Source organism: Schistocerca serialis, chromosome 6 (genome assembly GCF_023864345.2).
Source record: "Schistocerca serialis cubense isolate TAMUIC-IGC-003099 chromosome 6, iqSchSeri2.2, whole genome shotgun sequence".
Lineage (NCBI taxonomy): Eukaryota > Metazoa > Arthropoda > Insecta > Orthoptera > Acrididae > Schistocerca > Schistocerca serialis.
In genome coordinates this window covers 539685848-539711542 of record NC_064643.1, presented here as the reverse complement: position 1 = coordinate 539711542, position 25695 = coordinate 539685848, and the positions used below count along the sequence as shown (strand labels likewise).

The window sequence follows — 25695 nt, the reverse complement described above, 5'->3', positions numbered from 1 at the left end:
AACGCCCATTGTACTCCATTGGTGAATTCTTTAATAGTGACCAAAGTGAATGGACAAACAAATATTGTTTCTATTACGTATAAATGTATTAATTTTGTAAATATCTTTTTCCCTCTCCTTCCCTCTTTCCTGATGAGGCAACAGTTTGTTGCGAAAGCTTGAATTTTGTGTGTATGTATGTGTCTGTTTGTGTTTCTATCGACCTGCCAGCGCTTTCGTATGGTAAGTCACATCATCTTTGTTTTTAAATATATTTTTCCCACGTGGAATGTTTCCGTCTATATATATATATATATATATATATATATATATATATATATATATATATATATATATATATATATATATATATATATATATATATATATATATATATAAAAACAAAGATGATGTGACTTACCAAATGAAAGTGCTGGCAGGTCGACAGACACACAAACAAACACAAACATACACACAAAATTCAAGCTTTCACAACAAACTGTTGCCTCATCAGGAAAGAGGGAAGGAGAGGGAAAGACGAAAGGATGTGGGTTTTAAGGGAGAGGGTAAGGAGTCATTCCAATCCCGGGAGCGGAAAGACTTACCTTAGGGGGAAAAAAGGACGGGTATACATTCGCACACACACACATATCCATCCACACATATACAGACACAAGCAGACATATTTAAAGACAAAGAGTTTGGGCAGAGATGTCAGTCGAGACAGAAATGCTGAGGCAAAGATGTTGTTGAATGACAGGTGAGGTATGAGTGGCGGCAACTTGAAATTAGCGGAGATTGAGGCCTGGTGGATAACGGGAATAGAGGATATATTGAAGAGCAAGTTCCCATCTCCGGAGTTCGGATAGGTTGGTGTTAGTAGGAAGTATCCAGATAACCCGGACGGTGTAACACAGTGCCAAGATGTGCCTGCCATGCACCAAGGCATGTTTAGCCACAGGGTGATCCTCATTACCAACAAACACTGTCTGCCTGTGTCCATTCATGCGAATGGACAGTTTGTTGCTGGTCATTCCCACATAGAATGCGTCACAGGGTAGGCAGGTCAGTTGGTAGATCACGTGGGTGCTTTCACACGTGGCTCTGCCTTTGATCATGTACACCTTCCGGGTTACAGGACTGGAGTAGGTGGTGGTGGGAGGGTGCATGGGACAGGTTTTACACCGGAGGCGGTTACAAGGGTAGGAGCCAGAGGGTAGGGAAAGTGGTTTGGGGATTTCATAGGGATGAACTAAGAGGTTACGAAGGTTAAGTGGACGGCAGAAAGACACTCTTGGTGGAGTGGGGAGGATTTCATGAAGGATGGATCTCATTTCAGGGCAGGATTTGAGGAATTCGTATCCCTGCTGGAGAGCCACATTCAGAATCTGATCCAGTCCCGGAAAGTATCCTGTCACAAGTGGGGCACTTTTGTGGTTCTTCTGTGGGAGGTTCTGGGTTTGAGAGGATGAGGAAGTGGCTCTGGTTATTTGCTTCTGTACCAGGTCGGGAGGGTAGTTGCGGGATGCGAAAGCTGTTGTCAGGTTGTTGGTGTAATGCTTCAGGGATTCCGGACTGGAGCAGATTCGTTTGCCACGAAGACCTAGGCTGTAGGGAAGGGACCGTTTGATGTGGAATGGGTGGCAGCTGTCATAATGGAGGTACTGTTGCTTGTTGGTGGGTTTGATGTGGACAGACGTGTGAAGCTGGCCATTGGACAGGTGGAGGTCAACATCAAGCAAAGTGGCATGGGATTTGGAGTAGGACCAAGTGAATCTGATGGAGCCAAAGGAGTTGAGGTTGGAGAGGAAATTCTGGAGTTCTTCTTCACTGTGAGTCCAGATCATGAAGATGTCATCAATAAATCTGTACCAAACTTTGGGTTGGCAGGCCTGGGTAACCAAGAAGGCTTCCTCTAAGCAACCCATGAATAGGTTGGCGTACAAAGGGGCCATCCTGGTACCCATGGCTGTTCCCTTTAATTGCTGGTATGTCTGGCCTTCAAAAGTGAAGAAGTTGTGGGTCAGGATGAAGCTGGCTAAGGTAATGAGGAAAGAGGTTTTAGGTAGGGTGGCAGGTGATCGGCGTGAAAGTAAGTGCTCCATCGCAGCGAGGCCCTGGACGTGCGGGATATTTGTGTATAAGGAAGTGGCATCAATGGTTACAAGGAAGGTTTCTGGGGGTAACGGATTGGGTAAGGATTCCAGGCGTTCGAGAAAGTGGTTGGTGTCTTTGATGAAGGATGGGAGACTGCACATAATGGGTTGAAGGTGTTGATCTACGTAGGCAGAGATACGTTCTGTGGGGGCTTGGTAACCAGCTACAATGGGGCGGCTGGGATGATTGGGTTTGTGAATTTTAGGAAAAAGGTAGAAGGTAGGGGTGCGGGGTGTCGGTGGGGTCAGGAGGTTGATGGAGTCAGGTGAAAGGTTTTGTAGGGGGCCTAAGGTTTTGAGGATTCCTTGAAGCTCCGCCTGGACATCAGGAATGGAATTACCTTGGCAAACTTTGTATGTGGTGTTGTCTGAAAGCTGACGCAGTCCCTCAGCCACATACTCCCGACGATCAAGTACCACGGTCGTGGAACCCTTGTCCACCGGAAGAATGACGATGGACCGATCAGCCTTCAGATCACGGATAGCCTGGGCTTCAGCAGTGGTGATGTTGGGAGTAGGATTAAGGTTTTTTAAGAAGGATTGAGAGGCAAGGCTGGAAGTCAGAAATTCCTGGAAGGTTTGGAGAGGGTGATTTTGAGGAAGAGGAGGTGAAGGGTGGCATGCTGTTCTAAACAGCAAACCATCCAATCTCCTGGTTTCCCACCTCCGGAAAGGCAACTCACTCACCCTTCACAACCTTTCCAGCAAACCTCAACCACCTCTCATTGCACACAAACCCAGTCTCTCCCATCTACTCAGTCTCCCACTTCCAGCTCCACTCCCTCCAAAACCTCAAAATTCCAATCAACACAATCTGGCACCACAACACCCTAATTCAGTAGTTAACCTTTTCTCCAAACCTCTCTCCCAATCCGAAACCTCTGTCCTATCCAAAGGCCTCACCTTCAGCCCCACTCCCAGATTCAACCAAACAGCCCTCGTCAAAGATTTACTGTCCTACACTCATACTCTCTGCTGGAAGTATCACTTTGCCACGAAGAAAAATGATCCTAATCCTACCCCTAATGATCCAACTCCCCAAGACACTATCCAAATTGAACCCTGCCTGGAACAGTTCCGTCCTCTGTCACAGCGGGACCCACCTCCTCTTCCTCAAAATCACCCTCTCCAAACCTTCCAGGAATTTCTGACTTCCAGCCTTGCCTCTCAATCCTTCTTAAAAAACCTTAATCCTACTCCCAACATCACCACTGCTGAAGCCCAGGCTATCTGTGATCTGAAGGCTGACCGGTCCATCGTCATTCTTCCGGCGGACAAGGGTTCCATGACCGTGGTACTTGATCGTCGGGAGTATGTGGCTGAGGGACTGCGTCAGCTTTCAGACAACACCACATACAAAGTTTGCCAAGGTAATCCCATTCCTGATGTCCAGGCGGAGCTTCAAGGAATCCTCAAAACCTTAGGCCCCCTACAAAACCTTTCACCTGACTCCATCAACCTCCTGACCCCACCGACACCCCGCACCCCTACCTTCTACCTTCTTCCTAAAATTCACAAACCCAATCATCCCAGCCGCCCCATTGTAGCTGGTTACCAAGCCCCCACAGAACGTATCTCTGCCTACGTAGATCAACACCTTCAACCCATTATGTGCAGTCTCCCATCCTTCATCAAAGACACCAACCACTTTCTCGAACGCCTGGAATCCTTACCCAATCCGTTACCCCCAGAAACCATCCTTGTAACCATTGATGCCACTTCCTTATACACAAATATCCCGCACGTCCAGGGCCTCGCTGCGATGGAGCACTTACTTTCACGCCGATCACCTGCCACCCTACCTAAAACCTCTTTCCTCATTACCTTAGCCAGCTTCATCCTGACCCACAACTTCTTCACTTTTGAAGGCCAGACATACCAACAATTAAAGGGAACAGCCATGGCAGGATGGCCCCTTCGTACGCCAACCTATTCATGGGTCGCTTAGAGGAAGCCTTCTTGGTTACCCAGGCCTGCCAACCCAAATTTATTTTAGTTTAATATTAATATTCACTTAAAGAATATAAACATTTGTCAATCAAGAAATATTTCAGTTTCACTTTGAATAAGTTCCCTTTGTGGCACCTTATAGAGCTCGGTAATCTGTTGTACCATATTTGACCACTAATGCGTGGACTATGGTCTGTTGCTTTTAATTTTGTTCTTTGTCTGTAGTAGCAGTCTTTATTTCTTGTATTATAGGCATGCATATCAGAGCACTTTGTTGTTTTGTTTTGATGTGTCACAAAAAAATATAATTAATTTGTAAAGATACAGTGAGTAGACTGTGAGGTATTTATGATGAACAGAGATTTCCCTGCATGAATCTATACCCTAATCCATGGCTAATTCTGATTGCTCTTTTCTGTAGGATTAATATTCTGTTCATATGTATGTCAGCAGCACAACCCCATATCTCTATCCCGTAATTAATCTGTGCAAAAATGGTTCCATAATAAATTGTTTTTAATGTCTGATGTGGGACTACTTTTGATAACTGGCTGATTAGATGTAATGAACTGCTGATTTTATTGCATAAAAATTTGATATGGTTTACCCATCTTAGATTTTCATCTAGGTGAATACCTAGAAATCTGCAGCCTTCTGTGTCCACTACTTCAATTCCACCTATGTTACTGATAGAGGTTTGGTGTGAGTTTGTAAGTTTAAATGGCAATAACTGAGATTTACTGATATTAACTTTCAACCTTGATCTTGGAAATAAGTAGTTATTTGACGTAGTCCCTCAGTTGCTACCAACGTTAACTCATCATTTTGTTTACCAAGAAATAACAGTGAGGTATTGTCTGCATAGGTTACCAATTGGGAGTTGAAAGGTTGCTCTATATCATTTATGTACACTAGGAAAAGGAAAGGGCCCAAAATTGAGCCCTGGGGTACACCTTGTGTGACTGTCTCATATTGGGACTGGAAATTAATGATCTGATTATTGATTTTGTAAGTCAGCTTTGTACACTGCTTACGGTTAAATAAATATGTTGCCAGCAATTGCATGGATGCAGTATTTACATTCTATGACTCAAGTTTACTTAAAAGTAACTCATGGTTTACCGAGTCAAAGGCTTAAGTAAGGTCTAGAAATATGCCAGCTGTTTGCATTCCTTGATCAAGGGCACCATACGTTTTGTGAAGAAATTCCGTAATTGCTGTGATAGTACTATGATCTTTTCAAAATCCATGTTGTGCCTCTGTTAGGAACTTATTTTTCAAGAAATAGTCACTAAGTTGTGTCAGCAGCACAACTTCAAATACTTTGCTGAAGACAGGTATTAATGATATGGGCCTGAAATTTGAAACTCCTTCCTTGGATCCTTTTTTATGCACTGGTATAACTGTGCTCCATTTCAATACATTTGGAAATGTATGTTCTCTGATACTGCAGTTTACCAGATGGGTGATTATTTTAACTAATTCCTTATTACATTTTTTAATCACGATACTACTCAAACCATCCCATCCAGATGAGAACTTATTCTTTATGTTATTTATTATCACTTACTTGTTTGAAATCAAAAGGTGGCTCTTCAAAGGGGCGGAGCTTTACCTCACTACTCACAATTGTGTTAATAACTGGACTAACAGCTGCAGATATAAAGTATTTATTGAAAACATTGCAGACTTTATTAGGATCTTTAATTGTGTTTCCTTCATGTCTTGTATTTACAATTTCAGTTTCTGGCTTCAGTGTGGCTTTGCGAAATTGATTTACAATTCTCCATGAGGTCTTGGCTATATTGTCTGATTGAGCTATTTCACTGCTGTATATCTGTTTTCTTAGATGTGAAAGCTCTTTCTTAAAGATTTTCTTGGCTTCTTTGTACTTGGCCGTAAAAACCTGCAGGTTTGTTGACTTGTGTAACACATCGAGGTCCTGGATGTTTTGCCTGAGTTTTATCATATTTGCTGGAAGTATCAGTCTGTTGGTTTTTGCACTTTGGTTATGGGTGAACACTCTTTGTATTTTCTTAACAGGGCAGCATCTGTCAAAGTGTCTTAGCATAGTATCATAGAATTTGGCCCATTTGTTTTCAGATTCTTCAGTCTCGTAAACCAGATCCCAGTCCTCTATAGCTAACTTATTTCTTAGGGCAAGGATGTTACCCTCTTTTAGAATTCTTTTATTTTCGATAACTTTTGTCATTTTTGGGATGCTTGTGTTTACATACTCTACAAGCTGGCATTTGTGCTCAGAGTAGTGAAAATCCATATTTCAGCACCTAACACTGTCTTTAATATGTTTACATAGTATAACGTAATCAATTCTGCTAGATGTGGACTTTGTTACCCTAGTATCACTATTTAATACAGTTATGAGATTATATGGGTTAAGAGTATCTATTAACCTAATATTACACAAACTGGAAGATTTTGCCTCAATATTCAGATCGCTAAGTATAGTTAGGTCACTGGGACCATAACGTCCCATTACTCTACTAAATATGTCTATGAAGCTAACTACATCAGCCTTTGGTGGATGATAAATCCCAATAACTTTATGTTTTCTCATAACCTCTCTACACTCTTTCGTGTGGACTTCAATGCCTGTCACTTCAATCAAGCCTTCTTTGTTGTACTGGTCTAGATAGTTTATTTTCTTGTACTCGAGATTCTCACTAATGTAAACTACCATACCACCACCTTTATGTTGCTGTCTACAATAACTATTTGCTAAGGAGTAGCACTCTAGTTTACAGTAAATAATTTCATCAGATTTTAATCCATGCTCAGTTAACACTACTATATGAGGTGACTGTTCATTTACAAAAACCTGTGATATATTAAGCTTATTTCTAAGGTACTGTATGTTTAGGTGCATGAGCGTTAGTGGTATTTTTAACTGGTCACTCTGATTATCTTCCTTTAAAATGCACTTAGTTGGTTCACTTACATAAGTTCTGGATACAGGCATTAAAAGTGTTCCTGTTCTTTGGCGATCTTGCATTTCTTGATCTACTACCCAACCTGGCTTCTGTCTGTCTAGTTGTCAAGGCAGCTGTTGAAGTGCCTTCTTGCTCCATACAGTCCGAGGAGTTGCTGAACTGCCTGGTGTTGCAGTAACTGGAGTTGTATACTCCACCACATTTGATTGAGTAAATGATGCTGAAGAGTCTGCAGTTGATGCCACAGCTTCTGTTGTTTTAACTAGCTGGCTTGGCAAGTTGTTTTTACCCAGTCCTGGGAATTTAATAGTTGCTTTGCTTTCCCACAAAAACATGTCACTTTGAACTCTGGGTTTTATTGATCTTGAGGATCTTCTAGGAGCACAATGTGTTTCTGTACTTTTCAATATCCTGTTGCTGTAAACTGATCTTCCTACTCCATTGTTCGTTACTGTCCTCTTGACAACATTGTGGTTGATTTCTGGTACTGTAATTTTTTCTTGCTGTGGTATTATTTGCTCAGTTCCATCTGGATCCTTCCACTCAAGTGATATTGCAGGCTTTAGTTGATTTTTTGGAGAGATGACTGCAAGTAAAGTTCTGGCCATTTCTTCCTTGCCATTAGCATTTAGGTGTAGTCCGTGAGAAGTGTACCAGTCTCTGTTCTCAGGGACTGTTACAAACTGAGTGTTTTGGAAAGATTTCACTATTTTGGCTATTTTCCTATTTGTTTGCCTGGTTTCATCGTTCACATAAGACCAGTTTTCAAGATCATATCTATGGGGTATCCCTACTATGATTACATTTTTTGTGCTGAAGCTTAATTAATGCTGATGTTATAGCATTTAATGCCTTGTCTGCTTCGTTTTTGGCTACATCATTTGTGGCACCCCGATTATAACTGTGTCATTTATTGTGAGATTCTGTAAGTTGTTACAGCTTTCAAGTATTGAAGTTAATGGTGAACCTGGTATAACATTTCCTTGGATTACGAAACTATTATGACTTTGATGCATTAAGTTAGCTGCAACTGATCACCCACGGCTGTCTGCAAGCACTGTTATTCTTTTTTTGTGTTTAGGTGAGCTTTTTATGTTACTGCTGTGTCTGTTGTACGAATGTTTCTTGGTACTCACGCTGTTTTCTTGTTTTATATTTAAGTGTTATCAAGTGTAAGTAGTGTCTGTGATTTTGACTTTCTGTATTGATACAAGGTATTTCAGCAGGATTTAGATGGAGCCTTGTTTTTGATACTGTGTTTTGTGTATATTGCTGACTTTCTGTTAATTTCTGTATGGGTAGTGGGATACCATTTGAGTTGTATAGGTCAAATGATGTTTTTCGATACTGTGTTTGTTAACTGCGTCTTGTTGACTTGGTTATATTTGAATTTTCACATACGCCATCTTCTCAAAATATGATGAAGCTGTGGTATTCTGTATGAGAAACCCAAAATATTAATAGAACTAAAACAAAAAGCACTGAAAAATCTCCTGAAGTCAATTCAATAAAATTTTAGACCCTCTCTTAAGTAAAAATGTAAGGCATAACACTATTTGTAGAAATTTTGGAACTTATAGCAATTCAAAGGCTGATTTAAAAAATACATGTTATCAGCCACTGTTATATGTTGAATCCCACATTTGCAAATCCTGTTACTGCTGTAGAGCACTGTATTAATAAATAATCCAAAAAAGACATTACAATTTTTTTGCAATAAATATGTAATAAATAATGCAATATGTAATATATAAAATATCAAACAATGGAAAATCCAGGATGGAATGTAACAATACCAGAGAAGGGAAGTTACTAATCACCATATAGTGGAGATGCTGAGTTGCGATAGGCACAACAAAAAGATTCTCACAATTATAGCTTTCAGCCATATTAAGGCCTTTCTCAGCAGTAGACACACATACACACAAGCTCACACACACTCATGCAAACGCAACTTGCACACACGTCTGCAGTCTCAGAGAACTGAAACCGCACTGCAAGCAGCCGCACCAGAGCATGATGGGAGTGGCAACTGGGTGGGAGTAAGGAGGAGGCTGGGGCGGGGAGGGGGAGGGATAGTATGGTGGGAGTGGTGGACAGTGAAGTATTGCAGTTTAGATGGAGGGCAGCAGAGAATGTGTGAAGGGGAGAGAGGGTAAGTAGCAGAAAGGAGAGAAATAAAAAGAAATTAAGAGACTGGGTGTGGTGGTGAAATGACGGCTGTGTAGTGCTGGAATGGGAACAGGGAGGGGGCTGGATGGGTGAGGACAATGACTAACAAATGTTGAGGCCAGAAGGGTTACGGGAATGTAGGATGTATTGCAGGGAAAGTTCCCACCTGCACAGTCCAAAAAAGCTGGTGTTGGTGGGAAGGGTCCATATGGCACAGGCTGTGAAGCAGTCATTGAGATGAGGGATATCATGTTTGGTAGCGTGTTCAGCGACAGGGTGGTCCACTTGTTTTTTAGCCACAGTTCGTCGGTGGCTGCTCATGCGGACAGACAGCTTGTTGGTTGTCATGCCTACATAGAATGCAGCACAGTGGTTGCAGCTTAGCTTGTAAATCACATGACCGGTTTCACAGGTAGCCCTGTCTTTGGTGGGATAGGTGATGTTAGTGACCAGACTGGACTAGATGGTAGGAGGATGTATGAGACAGGTCTTCCATCTAGGTCTATTACAGAGGTATGAGCCATGAGGTAAGGGGTTGGGAGCAGGGATTGTGTAAGGATGGACGAGTATATTGTGTAGGTTCGGTGGACGGCGGAATACCACGATAGGATAGTGGGCAGGATACTTCGTGCCCTGAAATGAGAAATCCCTTACCTCATGGCTCATCCCCTGTAATAGACCTAGATGCAAGACCTGTCCCATACATCCTCCTACCACTACCTACTCCAGTCCAGTCACTAACATCACCTATCCCATCAAAGGCAGGGCTACCTGTGAAACCAGTCGTGTGATTTACAAGCTTGGAAATGGCACAATGTATTGATCTTTTTTGTGATAGTTATTTCTCATCAGTATTAGAAGCTTTTCAGACTGTTTCTGACTACCTTGTATATACTTTATTGCTCGTCAGCTGAAATCCAAAATTTGAGACCACATCTTTAGGGTTTGTTTGGCACGAACTGAGTGAATCTTTATTTTGTTTTGCACTGTGTCAGTTCTTCTCCAAGGTGCTGTGTGTGTAACTATGCAGCAAATAAAATCCAAGTTCATCACATTTGGTGTATTATTTGTCAACCAAGAAACAATCATTCGAAACAGGTCATGCATCCAGGAATGCAAGACAAATAATATTTTTGTGAAAAGTTAGTACCTGTGATGCCATGACTAATAATGAGATATAATTTTTTCCTTTCTTTTACTATCTTGTACTTCATAGATACATTTCTCATGATGTGGAATAATTTTCATTTGGTTATATAGTGTAGAACATGAAGTGTGACTACGTTTACTTTGCTGCTTTCTATATGAGTTCCTTATGTGAAACCTTAGGTTTTTTCTGATGATATTTCAAATAGTTTTATTAAATGTATTGTGTGAAACAGAATGCAATAGGCAGAAGTGTTGTAAGAACTGTGTAGTCAGAGAGGTATTGATAGTTGTCAGGTTGAACAGTTTGATATAGTGACTCATATTGCTAGAATTGAAGATCTTGCCCTTCACTTGCAGATTTTAGGTGGGCAAATACCCAAGCAGGTGCCTGTTACAAAAATTCTGATAACTCTACCAGTAGCATGCAAATATTTTGTCAGTGCATGGGAATCTGTGCAAATAAGGAAAAAAACAGTTAGCAATCTGATCTCCAGCCTTTCCACTGAGGAAAATGAATGAACATAAGTGATAAAGTTCAGCGTATGCAGCAAGCAATAGCTCACATAAAAATGATAGTAAAAAACACAAACATTTTGCAAAATCAAGCACTTGTCACTATTGTCACAAGACAGATCACTGGATCTGTGATTGTAAAAAGTGAAAAACCACAACTGCAAACCAATATTCACCCAATGAAGAAGCTTTCATTGGAGAAGCAACATTCAGTACACCTGATTCCAATACAATTGGACAACCAATGTATGTATGGATTCAGGAGCAGCTGACTGCAGCTCCAATCAATATTCTTCATTCACAACTTATGCAGAATATCCGTAGGTGAGACCTGTTCATAATGATGATGGAAAATATTTTCTGCTGTTGTATCTGGAGACAGTAATAGTCTGGCTTACACTGGAAAGGAATGAAAGGAGAGGCACATCAGCAAGGTTTCGCACATTTTGGAGTTAATGGACAATCTGTTCTCCTAGGGCACAGCCCTCAAAAAAGGTATGGCACATCAGTCTGACAATAGGATGTGTAAATTTTTAAAAAATGAAAGTATTGTTGCTGTAGTAGAGAGACATGACAAACTATTTAAAATTAAATTTAAGGTTGCATTAAATTGTGTATGTTGTGGAAATGTTGCTACTTGTGAACCTATTTTTTGTGGCACAAAAGGATGGCACATCAGAATATCATGCACCTTAAAAAGGTTTTGTCAAGCGCCAACATAAATTTTCAAGATCAGAAGTTAAAGTGTGAGGACTATATTACTGGTAAGGTATGTAAACTGTCATTAGCATCCAGTAATACAAAATCAAAACAAATAGTTGAGCTTGTACATGAAGATTTGTAGTATAATGCAATAAGACTCTCTGGGTGGTGAAAAATATTTCTTGCTGTTGAAAGATGACTATAGCTGAGCCACGTTGGGCTCATGTATGCGTTGGTTTAAACCTTGGTTTCTATTCTGTGTTTGGTTTCCCGCAGCTATTGCGATTATGCTGTTCTTCGCTCTCTCTGTGAGAGACAACAGCAGTGTGTATCGATATTCGCACTTTCTGCTATCTTTGGTCTGATGCTTATAGTTTCTGGCTGTGCTGTGTGCTAGCAGTCGGTCAGTTGGAGCGGAGCAGTGAGGAAATCTCTGTGAGGCATAGATTGGCCATGCCTGCTGGTGGTCTCTACACAGTGTCTGAGTGTTTGGGGCTGTTCCCATTGCTATGAGGTCCATGGCTCACTGACCCTTGACATGAAAGTTGAGTTTGGATTTAATTTACCAGCAAGTTGAGACTGTTCACATTGTACCATTTGGTTCTCGTTGTTGGCTGTTGGGACATTCAAGCAAGCAACAACGTGTGTGTTTGAGTTGGTGAAGGTTTAGCCACTGTCCGGTGGAGTCTAACTGTATTTGGTTATTTGCAATTGAAGTGCACCGGTGGAATTTTCTGCCTTGTGGCTGTTAACGTTCCAGTTACCTGCCTTGGCCATTGACATAAATTTAGGCAGTGTCCTTTCCTCATTGTGTTGTCGCTGTCCAGCACGGTGTGTAGTTCGACAGCTTAATGTATGCTTGGTTATGGGTGTCCTTGCCTTTTACGGTTGCATTGAACTCCCAGTTGTGTGCTGGTCAAGTGGAGTGCAAGTTACCTTGTCGGTGGGTCTGTTGAGTGTCTGTTGGTTGGGTTGTTGTCAGACAGAGAATGGTTGGGCCGATTGCCTGTCTCACCTAAGTGAACATTTGTATTTCAAGTGCTGGCCGACCCCTGAAATTTCTGAGCACCATTAGCTGCACTGCCTTTTCTTATTTTCTGTTATGTGTATTTGTGTGGCCCATAGGTGATGGTCTTGAATTAAAGTTGAATTGTTTTTAGTGTGTTTTAAGTCATGGGCCTTCAACCGCTTTAAAATTAAAGTTCCTTGCTTTTCAAGTGTTAGATTGTCTGGAGCCTTCAGCCTAATTTAAGATAAGGCTTTGTTGTTTAAATTTATTTTAGCTTGAGTTTTAAGTCATGAGGCCTTCAGCTGTTTTTAAATTAAGAATCAGGCTGTTTGGGACCTTCAGCATAATTGAAGATAAGGCCTTCTGCCTTGTGTTTTTTTATTTAATTTTACCTTGAGTCTCAAATCATCAGCCTTCAGCTGTCTTTAAATTAAGGTTGTTGCTTTTCAAGTGTTAGATTTTTGGGCCTTCAGTCAAATTATAGAACTTACTTAACATGAGGCCTTCTGGCTTCTAAATATTCTTTTTGGTGTCTCAATTTTGAGTTAATGGCCTTTAGCCATTTTTTTAAATTAAAGTGGTTGTGCCCTTAGGGTATAAGATAGTGTTGCATATTCAGCCCATAACTAAGTTCAAGAATTTGTGCTATAATGTTGGTCAAATAAATAAAGTTATATGTGTTCAAGTGTAACTGACAGCTGCTCATTTTGGCCCCTTTCCACAAGTCCAACTACCTGTCCTGTCCTGCAGGTTTGGCAAGGCGTCTCACTGGTAGCAGAGCGTGGTTATGCATGTGTTTGCTATTCTAGTTGCTGTCAGCTTCACTCTTGTTTCTGTTTCTGTTTGGTGATACCATATTGTTTTGGCTGTTACTTGTTTCAGGTGCTTATCGTAATGGCAATCAGACAGTGTCCAGGGATTGGCCTGCTCAGAAAAGACTACCTTGTTTATGAGTTGGCAATAAGGCACCAACCGGTTGAAGGAAGTGTTCCGGGATTGGTAGCCCGTTTGCATGCTGCCGTGCTTCAGCCGGTTGAGGTCACGTCAGTGGTGGTGGGTGAGACAGAAGCGGAAATTGAATTTTTGTTTGAGGCTATTAAAGGCCTTGAGGACACTATTTGTCTTTTGGAGGGAACCCAACTGAGTGACAGTCAGCTGGATCAGGTGCGGGCACAGTTGATGCATTTAACTAATCGGGTAGCAGATTTAAGCTTGTTAGATTTGGAGGATCATCACAAAAAACTGACCATTGAGTTGGAAACTTTGGTGAGCACACTACAGTTTAAGCGTATGTGTTTGTAGCTGGATGGGAGGAAACTTTAAGATAGTGACTTGCACTATCAGCAAGAGGGTGAGAACCAACCTGGGGCTGGCACTGTTCCACGCTCTGTCAGGTTAGATGCTGTGTTTACCATGTCGCCTGATCCTCTGGCCTATTTCTTTCACGATATTACTGAATTGGTTGTGGAGCGACTAGATCAGGTACAAAGATTATTGTGGTTATTGGTTACCTAGAACAACACGCAGCTGCCTGTCGCGTTGCACACCAAGTAATTCTGTCGTTGTTGTACCCGACAGCTAGAGGTGAGTTGTAGAACCTCCTCTCATGAGCCATGGTGGAAGGGTTTTCCTTGGAGCAGTTAAGAGAGCTCATAATTAGGCAAAGGTTAACCACTGGGGTTCGTAAACAGCTTGAGTGTCGTTACATTTGGGAAGTGCAGCGGGGTGAGGAGCAGTTACATCAGTATGGCAATAGAGTTCAGACAGCCTCTTTGGCCTTGCTGATTGATTTTCCTGAACAAGAATTAATCATTCTAAGGAGAATGCGTGTGGCGGATAAGTCACATTTTGACTTCCGTAAGCAGCCTACAACTTGGGAAGAGTTCCATGATGTGCTCGTAGCAGCATCCGCACTACAATTTGAGAACCATGTACGTCATGAGGTTAAGGGGTGGGAGATCGGCACCGACTACAGATTATCTGCATCCGCTGAAGTTATAAAAAGGGAACCCCAGCGTTGTTTCAGATGCAGCAGTATGGCTCATTTGGTACACTATTGTGTTCAGCCTTGTGCACCTAGAGCCAATAGATGACACTGTGTTGGGCCACGAACTCGGGTTCAAACTTTTAGGCCTTGGCGTACTCGAGTGGTCGCTCCCTCATCACGCCCCTTGCCTTACGTTTGTTCTCAGGTGGGTGGTGAGACAGTTTGTGCTCTTTTGGATGTTTCGAGTGGTTTTTGGAATTTGGACATCTTATGAAACTTGGTTCTGTCCCTTCGCCAGTGCAGAGATGTCAGCTGGCCAATGGCCAGGTGTTACCTCTGTAGGGTTGGGTCCAGGGGAATGTTTCGGTCAGTGATTTTTCCTGGCCTATGCCTTTAGCCTTGGTTAAGGAACTGCCTGTTAATCTAATTTTGGGGTGTGATTTCATAAATAAAACCGGCTTGGTCTTTGATTATTCTGGACACACCTTTTCCTTTAAGTTCACTCCTCAAGAGAAGTTTGGCCTTTGCAAGTGCGCTAAACCTAGTGTGCATCAAACTGTCAGGGCGTTGGCTGTTAAGGTTGCAGCTAACGAGTTTGATATGGCCCATTCCTTGCCCCATCAGGCTTCTCAGTTACATGAGTTGTTGCACAGTTTTCACCAGCTCCTTAGTGATAACCTGGGTGTTACTAACGTTCTTGAATATCATATCCATCTGTCCGATGATATTCCGGTTAGGTAATCCCCATACCGCCTCTCACCCCCTAAGGTGAAGATACTCAAAGCTAAAATATCTCAAATTCTCCAACAAGGAGTGATTAGGCCCTCTACTTCTTCTTATGCTTCCCCAATATTTCTTGTACCTAAAGATCAGGGGCGCGATTTCAGACCTGTGGTTGACTACTGCCGTTTAAATGCTAAGGTTGTACTTGAATCAGTACCCCTACTTGATCTGCATAATTCTTTTGCGTGGTTTGCCAGCGCTAATTTGTTTACGGTCCTTGATTTGAATCAGACCTCTTATCAGATTCCATTGGATGAAGAACGTAAACATGTTACCGCATTTCGTACTGATTGGAACTTGTTTGAATTTAACAGAGTCCCTTTTGGGCTAGCAAGCAGAGTGGCTGTGCTTACTCATTTGTTGGATAATATCCTTGGTGACTTGAAGTTAGTCTATGTGTATAATTATTTGGATGACTTGATTATCTATAGCTGTTCATTTGAGGATCATTTGGAGCATATCCAGCAAGTTCTTTTGAGATTACAGTGAGCCAGGCTAACAGTTAAGCCCACTAAGATCACACTAGCCAAGCAGTAGGTATCTTTTATAGGTCATACAGTGTCAGATCAGAGTATTCGAACTGACTGAGAGTGAATGAATGCCTTACAGGTATTGCCTCCACCTACTGATAAGCGGGAAATTGCTAAATTCAGAGGCATGGTAAATTACTTTAGGCGTTTAATTCCCAATTTTGCTGTTGATGGCACCCTTAAATCAGCTACACCAGAAGGGTGCACACTTTGAATGGGGAGCCACCCAGGAGGCTCCGTTTGAGAATATTAAAGCAGGGATAGCCAATCCTCCGGTACTTGGGGTACCAAATTTTAATAAAAAGTTTGTTGTTCAAACTGACACTTCTAATGCTGGTATTTCTGCCGTTCTCCTCCAGGAGCTTGAGGGGCAGAAACAGCCATTAGCCTAAACATCTTGTCGTTTAACTGATGCCAAACTTAAGTACTCTGTCTATGAGTGTGAGGCCTTGGCTGTTTTATTTGTGTTACAGAAGTACTGCTTCTACCTTGAACATCGGGTATTCCAATTAGAAACTGACAATCAGGCTTTGAGCTGGGTGTTGGCTAGGCCAAGCAAAACTGGCAGTATTGCCAGGTGGACAGTATGCATTTTGGTATTTCAGTCTGAAGTCAAACATGTCAAGGACTCTGAAAATATCCGTGCGGATGTTCTCAGCCGGATGTTCGCCAAAACTACACCTAGTGAGGGAAGATGGCAGTAGAGGGAGACAATCTTAATTGTATGGTGTTGGGTGAAATTCCCGTCTTGTTTGCAGATGTTGCTCACCATCAGGATCAGGACCCCATTAAGCAATGTGTGATGGCAGGAGAGCTGTTGGATGAGTATGTTCTTAAGAGTGGGATTTTCTGTAAGAGGGTGGGCGAGGCTAAGAAGCCCAAGATCTGTTTGCCTGCAACCTTGGTGTGCCCAGTTTTTTGTTATTTTCATGATTTGTTGGTGGGTGGCCATTTAGGTACTTATAAGACTCTTCAGAAAATCAAGGAGCATTTGACTTGGCCCTCCATGGACCAGGATGTGAGGGAGATGATATAGCAATGCCGCTTGTGAAATGTAGCCAAACCCAAGAATGCTCTTCAGCAGGGGTGGTTGAGTTCTGAACGAGAGTCCTGTCCTATGGACAAGTCCTACATTGATTATTTAGGTCTGTTACCTCGTACTAAGAAGGACCATCGATATGTGCTAGTTGTTATCGATGCATTTTCCAGATTTATTTGGCTCCTCCCGAGCTGTAACGTTACCGCTGACACCAGTATTTATCATTTAACTAATGTCTTCAGTGCTTTTGGGCCACCCAAGCAGCTTGTTAGTGATAATGCTCCTGCATTTCTTTCGGGTCCTTTCAGACCCTTCTGTTTTCAGAATGGTCTCAAGCATATCACCACCAACCCCATATTATCCCCAGTGTTCCTTTGCAGAGAGAATTAACCAAAACCTTAAGTCCACATTGATTAGTTATTATCAGCAAACCCTTAATAAATGGGGCTCCAGTCTTCCCTGGCCTAGTTTTGCCTTTACTACCGCCAGTCATGAAGCCTTGCAAGCTACGCCTGCATCCTTGGTCCTTTCCTATCCGGTAAATTCCCCTCTGTCAAACTTGTGGGGAATTCAGGATCTTATTCCTGCCGATGTTAGTCCTTGTGCTATCTAGGAGAACGAACTGGGCCAGGCGCAGTATACTCAGAGCCCATAATAAACAAGCTGAGCATTTTAATTGTAATCAGGGAACCTTTTTAGGGCAGGCCAGGGGATCAAGTTTATGTCCACAACTTCCCGGGGAGGCATGTACCTGGTGGCAATTTTAGTAAATTTACTCCTTGTTTTGTGGGGCCGTGCACTACTGTGTGTATATTAGGCCCGGTAAACATATTGCTCAAGGAAAACACTTCAGGTAGGCAGTATCGGGTTCACCTTAGCCAAGTTAAGTTCAGGTACCTCAGGGCTTGAATCACCCCCCTTCCTGTTAAGTTTGAGGGGTTGAGGTTGAGCCATGTTGGACTCATGTATGCATTGGTTTAAACCTTGGTTCCTATTCTGTGTTAGGTTTCCTGCAGTTATTGCGATTATGCTGTTGTTCGCTCTCTCTGTGAGAGGCAGCAGTAGTGTGTATGATATTTGCACCTTCTACTATCTTTGGTCTGGTGTTTATAGTTTCCGGCTGTGCTGTGTGCTAGCAGTAAGTTGGTTGGCGTGGAGCAGTGAGGAAATCTCCACGGGCCGTAGATTGGAAGTGGCCGCTGGTGGTCTCTACACAGTGCCAGAGTGTTTGGGGCTGTTCCCATTGCTATGAGGTCCGTGGATCATCGACCCTGGACACGAAAGTTGAATTTGGATTCAATTTACTAGCAAGTCGAGACTGTTCACATTGTACCGTTTGGTTCTCGTTGTTGGCTGTTAGGACATTCTCTCAAGCAACAACATGTGTGTTTGAGTTGGTGAAGGTTTAGCCACCATCCAGTGGAGTCTAGCTGTATTTGGTTTTTTGCAATTGAAGTGCACCAGCGGAATTTTCTGTCTTGTGGCCATTACGTTTTGGTTACGTGCCGTGGCCATTGACACAAATTTAGGCAGTGCCCTTTCCTCACCGTGTTGTTGCTTTTAGTATTTCAAGTGCTGGCTGACCCCCGAAACTTCTGAATGCCGTTAGCTGCACTGCCTTTTCTTATTTTTTTTTTTTTTTTGTGTGTATTTGTATGGCTCACGGTTGATGGTTTTGAATTAATGTTGAATTGTTTGTAGTGGTGTTTTAAGTCATGGGCCTTCAGCCGCTTTAAAATTTAAGTTCCTTGCTTGTCAAGTGTTAGATTGTTTGGGACCTTCAGCCTAGTTTAAGATAAGGTTTTGTTGTTTAAATTTACTTTACCTTGAGTTTTAAGTCATGGGGACTACAGCCATTTTTAAATTCAGGATCTTTGTGTTTCTAGCATCAGACTGTTGTGGCCTTCAGCCTAATTGAAGATAAGGCCTTCTGCCTTGTGCTTTTTTATTTAATTTTATCTCAAGTCTTAAATCATCGGCCTTCAGCCGTCTTTAAATTAAGGATGTTGCTTTTCAAGTATTAGATTTTTGGACCTTCAGCCAAATTATAGAACTTACTTAATGTGAGGCCTTTTCTGCCTTTTAAATATTCTTTTTTTTAAAGTGGTTGTGCCCTTAAAGTATAAGATAGTGTGGTGTATTCAGCCGATAACTAAGTTCAAGAATTTGTACTGTAATGTTTGGTCAAATGAATAAAGTTCTATATGTTCGAGTGTAACTGACAGCCACTCATTTTAGCCCCTTTCCACAATTCCAACTACCTGTCCTGTTCTGCGAGTTTAGCAGGGTGTCTCAATAGTGACTGGAAAGTGGTGTACCTCATCAAGAATAAGTCAGACACAGCTGAATGTTTGAGAAATTTCTTTAAACTGAGTGAGAAAAAAGGGTCAGAGGCACAAAGACATTAAGGACAGGTAATAGATTAGAATTTTTTAATCAAGAAGTTAATAATCCAACCAGCCAATGTGGAATTTTGCATCAGTAAACATCATACAGTCCACAACAGAAAGGCGTTACTGAAATAGAAAATAGAACTGTTGTCACATTAGCCAGGACTTGTATGCATACAAGTGGACTGCCAGCTGAAATGTTGGCACAAGCTGTGAATTATGCATTATTGACACTCAGCTGAACAGGAACAAGTAAAGAAAGGGGAGTTGTGCCATGTGACCTGTGGCTAGAAAAGAAACAAAGCTTAAAAACCCTCAGAACTTTTGGTGAAACAATTTACATCCATGTTCCAAAATAGATGAGGCAAAACTGGAATTGAATGTCAGAAAAGGGATATTTTGTTGGTTATGGCCAAAACACAAAAGGTTACCACAGGTGTCATTTCCAGACCAGCAACAAGTAAAAATCACTGAGATGTTACTTTTATAGGGAAACTCTTTAAGGACAACTACAGTACACATGAAACATCAACACCAAGAGCAGCAGTCTTTTTTCTACCCAAAAATTAGTTCTCTAAGAGAAGTAGCTTTCTTCATCAGAATGCCCGTGCTGACAAGACATGTTCAAAAACGTCTTTCATGGATGAAGAATATGACTTGAATTACACAATACAAATTAGTAAATTGGAATATGCATATGCCAAGATGCAACAATTTGCCACTCATTGTGGAATTATTTACATATGTTCACAAGAGAAACTACAGTGGTATTGGATTGACCTCTTCTGCCATTCTGAGTATAGTGAATGAAATGGCCTAAATAATATTTTGTAAATCCTAATACAGCGCCACAAAGATGAGAAAAAATAAGCAGTAGTCATATGATTTCATGAACAAAGTAAAAAAAATGGATATGATGTTGAAGAGAAAGGTATGACAGGAATCATTTTGAACCCTTCTGTCTTTCTAGTGTTAAATAGTCATATGTCAGTTCTGGGCAAGCTAACAAGCATGTAACTCCTATGCTCCTGATATTGGCTCTTGTTATAGCTATATGCAGTTTTTTCCAAAATACATGTACTTATGTCCATGGAAACGGATCAGTGTTAATGTCTAAAAGCTTTCAAGCAATTTTTGTTACTCATGCTAATGAAAATTCTGAGTAACTTTGTTATGTTTGGTAGGAAGCCTAAACTGTTATTGTTGCTTGAACAATGTATTGTTGAGCATAGTAACTTTAGTTAACAACTGAACTAAATGAGCTATTGCAGGGAACTTCAGTATAGGGATTTATTACAGGACAATACTGTATATGAACTGTGATGCTTTGTGTGAATATGGACAGTGTTTATGCCATGCTTGATTACTTGATTTGATGACTGGTTAGAGCTGCCAATGACTATTAGTCAGTTCTTTATTTAGTTGAGTTGTAATAACTTTGCAGTTCATATGAGTAATTGTGCCACTGAACTCTTCATCACTTGTGAGTGGCAATCTGTGAAGTAGGAAAACTGCTCACCTTCCAAACTGTATAACTTTAATAGTTTTATTATAATTATTTCTTTGCTACTGGACATATGACAGATACTATGAAAATCAGATGGTGCTTTACAACTGTTCTCTAATTTGACATGGATAGGCTTTGGTGTTGTAGCATACTGCGCATGTGGTAACAAAGCATTAAATGCTCTCACATAATATGAAATATTGGACACTGAATATGATTCATTTACTCCAATTGATGTTAATGTGCATAAGTTTTCTTGATTACAGAAAAATAACTGGAATTAAAGGTGTTGCAGTACCAATACATACACAGTATAATACATCAGATATCTGCATTCTTACCGCAAGCACAATTCTGAGTGGGTTCAGATAAAGATTTCCACGTCTATTGGTACTGAATTTATAATGCTTAGGCAGTAAGTCCATGGCTGTCTTCTGATTTGTCCAGTTTCCAAGAAGTATTGTCTGCATTTTTCCCCTTATTATGTTATAAACCTCTGAGAACTGGAACTTACTTTCATCAGTCCGCTCCACTACTGTAATCTCACTATCGATTCCAGAAACACTAACTACTTGTATGTATTTCTCCATACTGCAGCCGTGTTTATGGAATATAAGCCAATGATGGGAAGCAGAGAATAGCTCACTGGTAATATTCTGAAAGAAAAAAAAACTGCTCAGTTTTCTTGATTAACAATTTGGTCTTTTTAGGTACTATGTGAGTAACAAAGAAATAATAATTTAAAATGACAATTATATAGAGGAGACAATGAGTCACAGAAAAACACAATGAAAAGAGTCTTCTGAACTAGAGACCACTCACACACACACACACACACACACACACACACACACACACACACACACATTTGGACAAGCATAATTCATACACACATGACCACTGCCTCTGGTGACAACAGGCAGACAGTTGTAATGTGTGTATGAATTATGCTTGTGTGAATGTGTGTTTTCTGTTTTAGAAGCAGGCCTTTTCTCAAAAAGCATGAATGTATAGCAGTCTTTTCGTTCTGCCTATCTGTTATCCAGTGTCTCCTCTATAGGTGAGAAGGAGTCTATCGTTTTCATAAGATTGTTATTAGTACATCCTGGACTCTCCATTTTTTAATAATTCAAAGTAGGCGCATAGCAGCTAATTAAAACTAATTTACTTAGTACAGCATCACATGACAAAGTGAGGCCTGAATCCACACAGCTCATTAAATCAATAATATGCAAAAGTCTTAAAATTAACATCTAAATGAAGCCAATGTATTGTCTCCTCCAAAAACAAGCTGGCTCACAATTGTTGTAACAGTTCTTTGATATCCTGGATACTGGCACTGAGGTCAAGCTAGTGTCCAAGCTGGTCCCACACATGATACTGCCACATGAGAGGTAATACACGAGGATGCTGGCTGTCCATGGTGCATTGTTGTGCCATCACAGTTTCCTCAGTCACTACCATAAATATGTTTCTGGTAGCTAGTGCACTTCACTATGTCTTGTACAGTAACACCAGTTGCAAAAATACTGTGTGAATGATGTGGCTTATTTTACACCATATTTTATTATACGTGACGATGCTTTGCTCAGTGTACTTATATGTTTTGATGATGCCAATATGGCTTTATCACATTAGAACATGGTGTAGGTCAGATCTGAAGATGGTTATTATTGACTGAAACTGGTCATCATTGAAGGACTTTATATTGTGATCTAAGACTGGAATAAAAAACATTTGACTGTAACTGGATCACTGTTTGTATTTGCAATTTTGTTGCAGCTTGTGAAACTCTTAGAGTTTTTCACCAGCTCATCAGACTGAATGCCCTTATGGCTACTGTGTCCATCTATGATTAGAAGTACCTTGTCATCACTCATAGGTTTAACTGAAGATATAAAATTTAGCAGCCACTTTACAAAGAGCTCTGACATCATGTGTCCACTTTTATTGCAAAGATGTAGAGTTCCTGGGGGCGTTTCATCCTACAATGTGGTGTTTATTTTCTCCTATGGAAATATTATACCTGGAGAAACATAGTATCCAATGGAACACACACGAACTACCATGAATATCACGCACAATGTTCATAAGTGCACTAAACTGTTTATTGTCTCATTCAGCAAAGACCTTAGGTGCTCTTTGTACTGTTGTTATGGCTGATTCATCCATGTTATAAAGTTTTGTTGAGTTGCTGTTGTCTTTCTCTATGGCTGGAGCCAACAGAGAGTAGAATTTTTTAACCTCAGGCCTACTAAAAGATTGTGCCCTTCCTAGTGACATAGGATGTGGTTGGCAAAGACTTATTTTCTGGTATCTTCTTCAAAATCCAACAAGTGAGTCTTTTCCTGCAAATCCATTTTCTCCATTGAAATTAACAGGGGTTCCCATTCTTTGAGCTAAATCAAAAACAAATTTTCTTACATCTGTGACTGTCATTGTAAAAAGTTGTGACTTGTGAACAACCAGTTTCTTTTCAAGCTCTATCTTCAGGACACATTGAAACCTACCCAACTTTTTCACACGGCTGTTTGCTTGTTTGTTTTTCTCTGAACAATGATGAAGAAGTATGGAATATAACAGAATAGAAATCTGTTCATCATACGAATAAACCTGATGTAAACAAACACAAACACGATGACTGGTCAAAAACCGTAGCAAAAAAATGGTTCAAATGGCTCTGAGCACTATGGGACTTAACATCTGAGGTCATCACTCTCCTAGAACTTAGAACTACTTAAACCTAACTAACCTAAGGACACCACACACATCCATGCCGAGGCAGGATTCACACCTGTGAACTTTGTGGTCTCGCGGTTCCAGACTGAAGCGCCTAGAACTGCTCAGTCACAGCGGCCGGCAAGTCATAGCACACGTACCCTTGCGTTGTCTTGGAAGTAGGTCCTGCTTATGTAGTAGATATCTTATTACTAAGTTATGTTAAATGAAACTTTAAAATATTCAAATGTATTAGCAGCCATCAACGTTTATCTTAATCAAGCTTTAGATACGTAGTTTTTATTTCAAAAATCGTGTACAGTCACAGCCTCTGCAGCGTTGTATTCTGATTGTCGTGCTGTTAATGCGCAGTATGAAAATGGCTAAGGCTCCTGTCTGTTCCGTAGTGAAACACACGTGTGGAACATGGTTAAACAGTGCAGAGAAATAGGCTCTTCTTAAGGTTTTTCGTAAGTTTACAGAGATAATCGGCATTGAAGTTTTCCCAGCGATGTATATACCGTTACTGCAGTTTATTAATATAACCACATCAAATGTGTAGCGCAGTCAGAAGCGGTATGAAATGAGGTCTAAATACGGTTACTCATAAGTTGGTTCAAATCTCCCCAAAGTAATTTCTTTTCCTCGTTCAATTTGAAATACCTACATCTCGTTATTATAAAACTCATCATCATTTTTATGAATAATGCATGTCTTCTTGTTTATAACTACATATTGGGCCCGAAATTCCTGTTTCTATTTCAAATACAGATTCTTAATTATTAATGTTTTATGAAAGACTGTTCATAAAAGTTGTTTAAATTAAGAATACATAACAGTTTGATTTTTAAGGAAAAAATGATAAACGGAATCCTCTTTATTTGGACCATGTCTATCATTTTATACCACACGGGTAGATACCGGTAAGTATCGTAGAAACATGAAAAATTATTATTTTTCACAGCATTGAGCGCATCACAAAAATGCTGCATTTTTACATTTGCTATTGTACCATTACTATATGAACCCAACAGAACTGATCTGGAACCAAGCTGCAGGATTTGGCCCGAGAAGTAAGAAAACTGTTAAGCCGTCAGACGTGCTGGAACTAATGCATACAGCTTTTTCACATGCCACTGCCAAATGCTGGCGGGATATAGAATGACTCATCATAAAAGAAGAAGAGAAAATACTGCGACTGGTTGGCTTCGTGGACTCTGTTTTTGATAGGCTCGTTATCAACATAGCAGGTGCACTTCCAGATCTGAAATGTGTTTCTCAGATTCGGATAAGGAAGGAGCTAAGAGATTGCCAGCCGACTGACTGTAAGTAATACCTTCAGGGGCTTCAATATTTAACCATACGGTGAAATCCTACAATACTCTCTTACGTTGCACACAGCTTATGCAGAAAAATTACCCCATGGTTAAGTCAGGAATTTTTGTCGTTCTTGTTTTTAATTAAAATAGTACGTTAGCTAAAAACGATAACATGTTGCAGTTTTCATCTAGTCGTCTAAGGAGCTTACTGTGGGACATTTTCAGTGTATTATTTCATTCTGCTTAAAAATTAAATGACATTCGAAGCTGTATCCCAGCTAGCACTCAAGCTTATTTCAAGGTGGATATTGAGTTTAGGTTCAGTTGAAAATTCAAGATTGAAAAATCAACCTGTTACACAGCTTGTTTCAAGGTGGGTATTGAGTTTAGGTTTAGTTGAAAATTCAAGATTGAAAAATCAACCTGTTACACAGTTTACATCAAGCTGTAAAAATTTAGCTTGAATTAAAATAATTTTCCCAAGCTTGAAATAAACTGTAATTTCCCTGGAAGGCTGTACAGCAGCATAGCTTCCATAGACGTACACGGGAAGCGCCACAAGCGTTTATACGCCGTGACGTAAGGGTGTTGTCGTGTGTGACGTCATGACGGCGCGGAGTTTGGTTTTAGTGTGGCTGTCTCCAGTTCTGTTTTATCTTATTTTATTTACTTTCCTGAGCCTTGCTATGTTTACGGCCATTTTACCTTTGTGACGCGCGTTAATGGTTGTGGTTTGTTGACAAGTTTGTTTTATACTAGAAAACAGTTCGGTACGTTAATGTTACAAATGTTAAATATTACGTAACGTAAAGTTACGTTTACGGCCATTTTACCTTTGTGA

At 40.7% G+C, this 25695-nt stretch overlaps 1 protein-coding gene across 1 annotated transcript in view; it reads right to left on the bottom strand.

Annotated features, from left to right (window-relative positions):
- LOC126484150 (glutamate receptor ionotropic, kainate glr-3-like) overlaps positions 1–23997 on the bottom strand; it is a 97723-nt gene extending 73726 nt beyond the window's left edge. The window contains exons 1-2 of the mRNA XM_050107548.1: positions 23865–23997; positions 21159–21473 (exon numbers count right to left, since the gene is read on the bottom strand). Coding sequence (XP_049963505.1) covers positions 21159–21407 — 249 coding nt within the window. The 5' untranslated portion in view covers positions 21408–21473; positions 23865–23997. The remainder of the gene's footprint in view (positions 1–21158; positions 21474–23864) is intronic.
- Positions 23998–25695: the final 1698 nt, after the last annotated feature.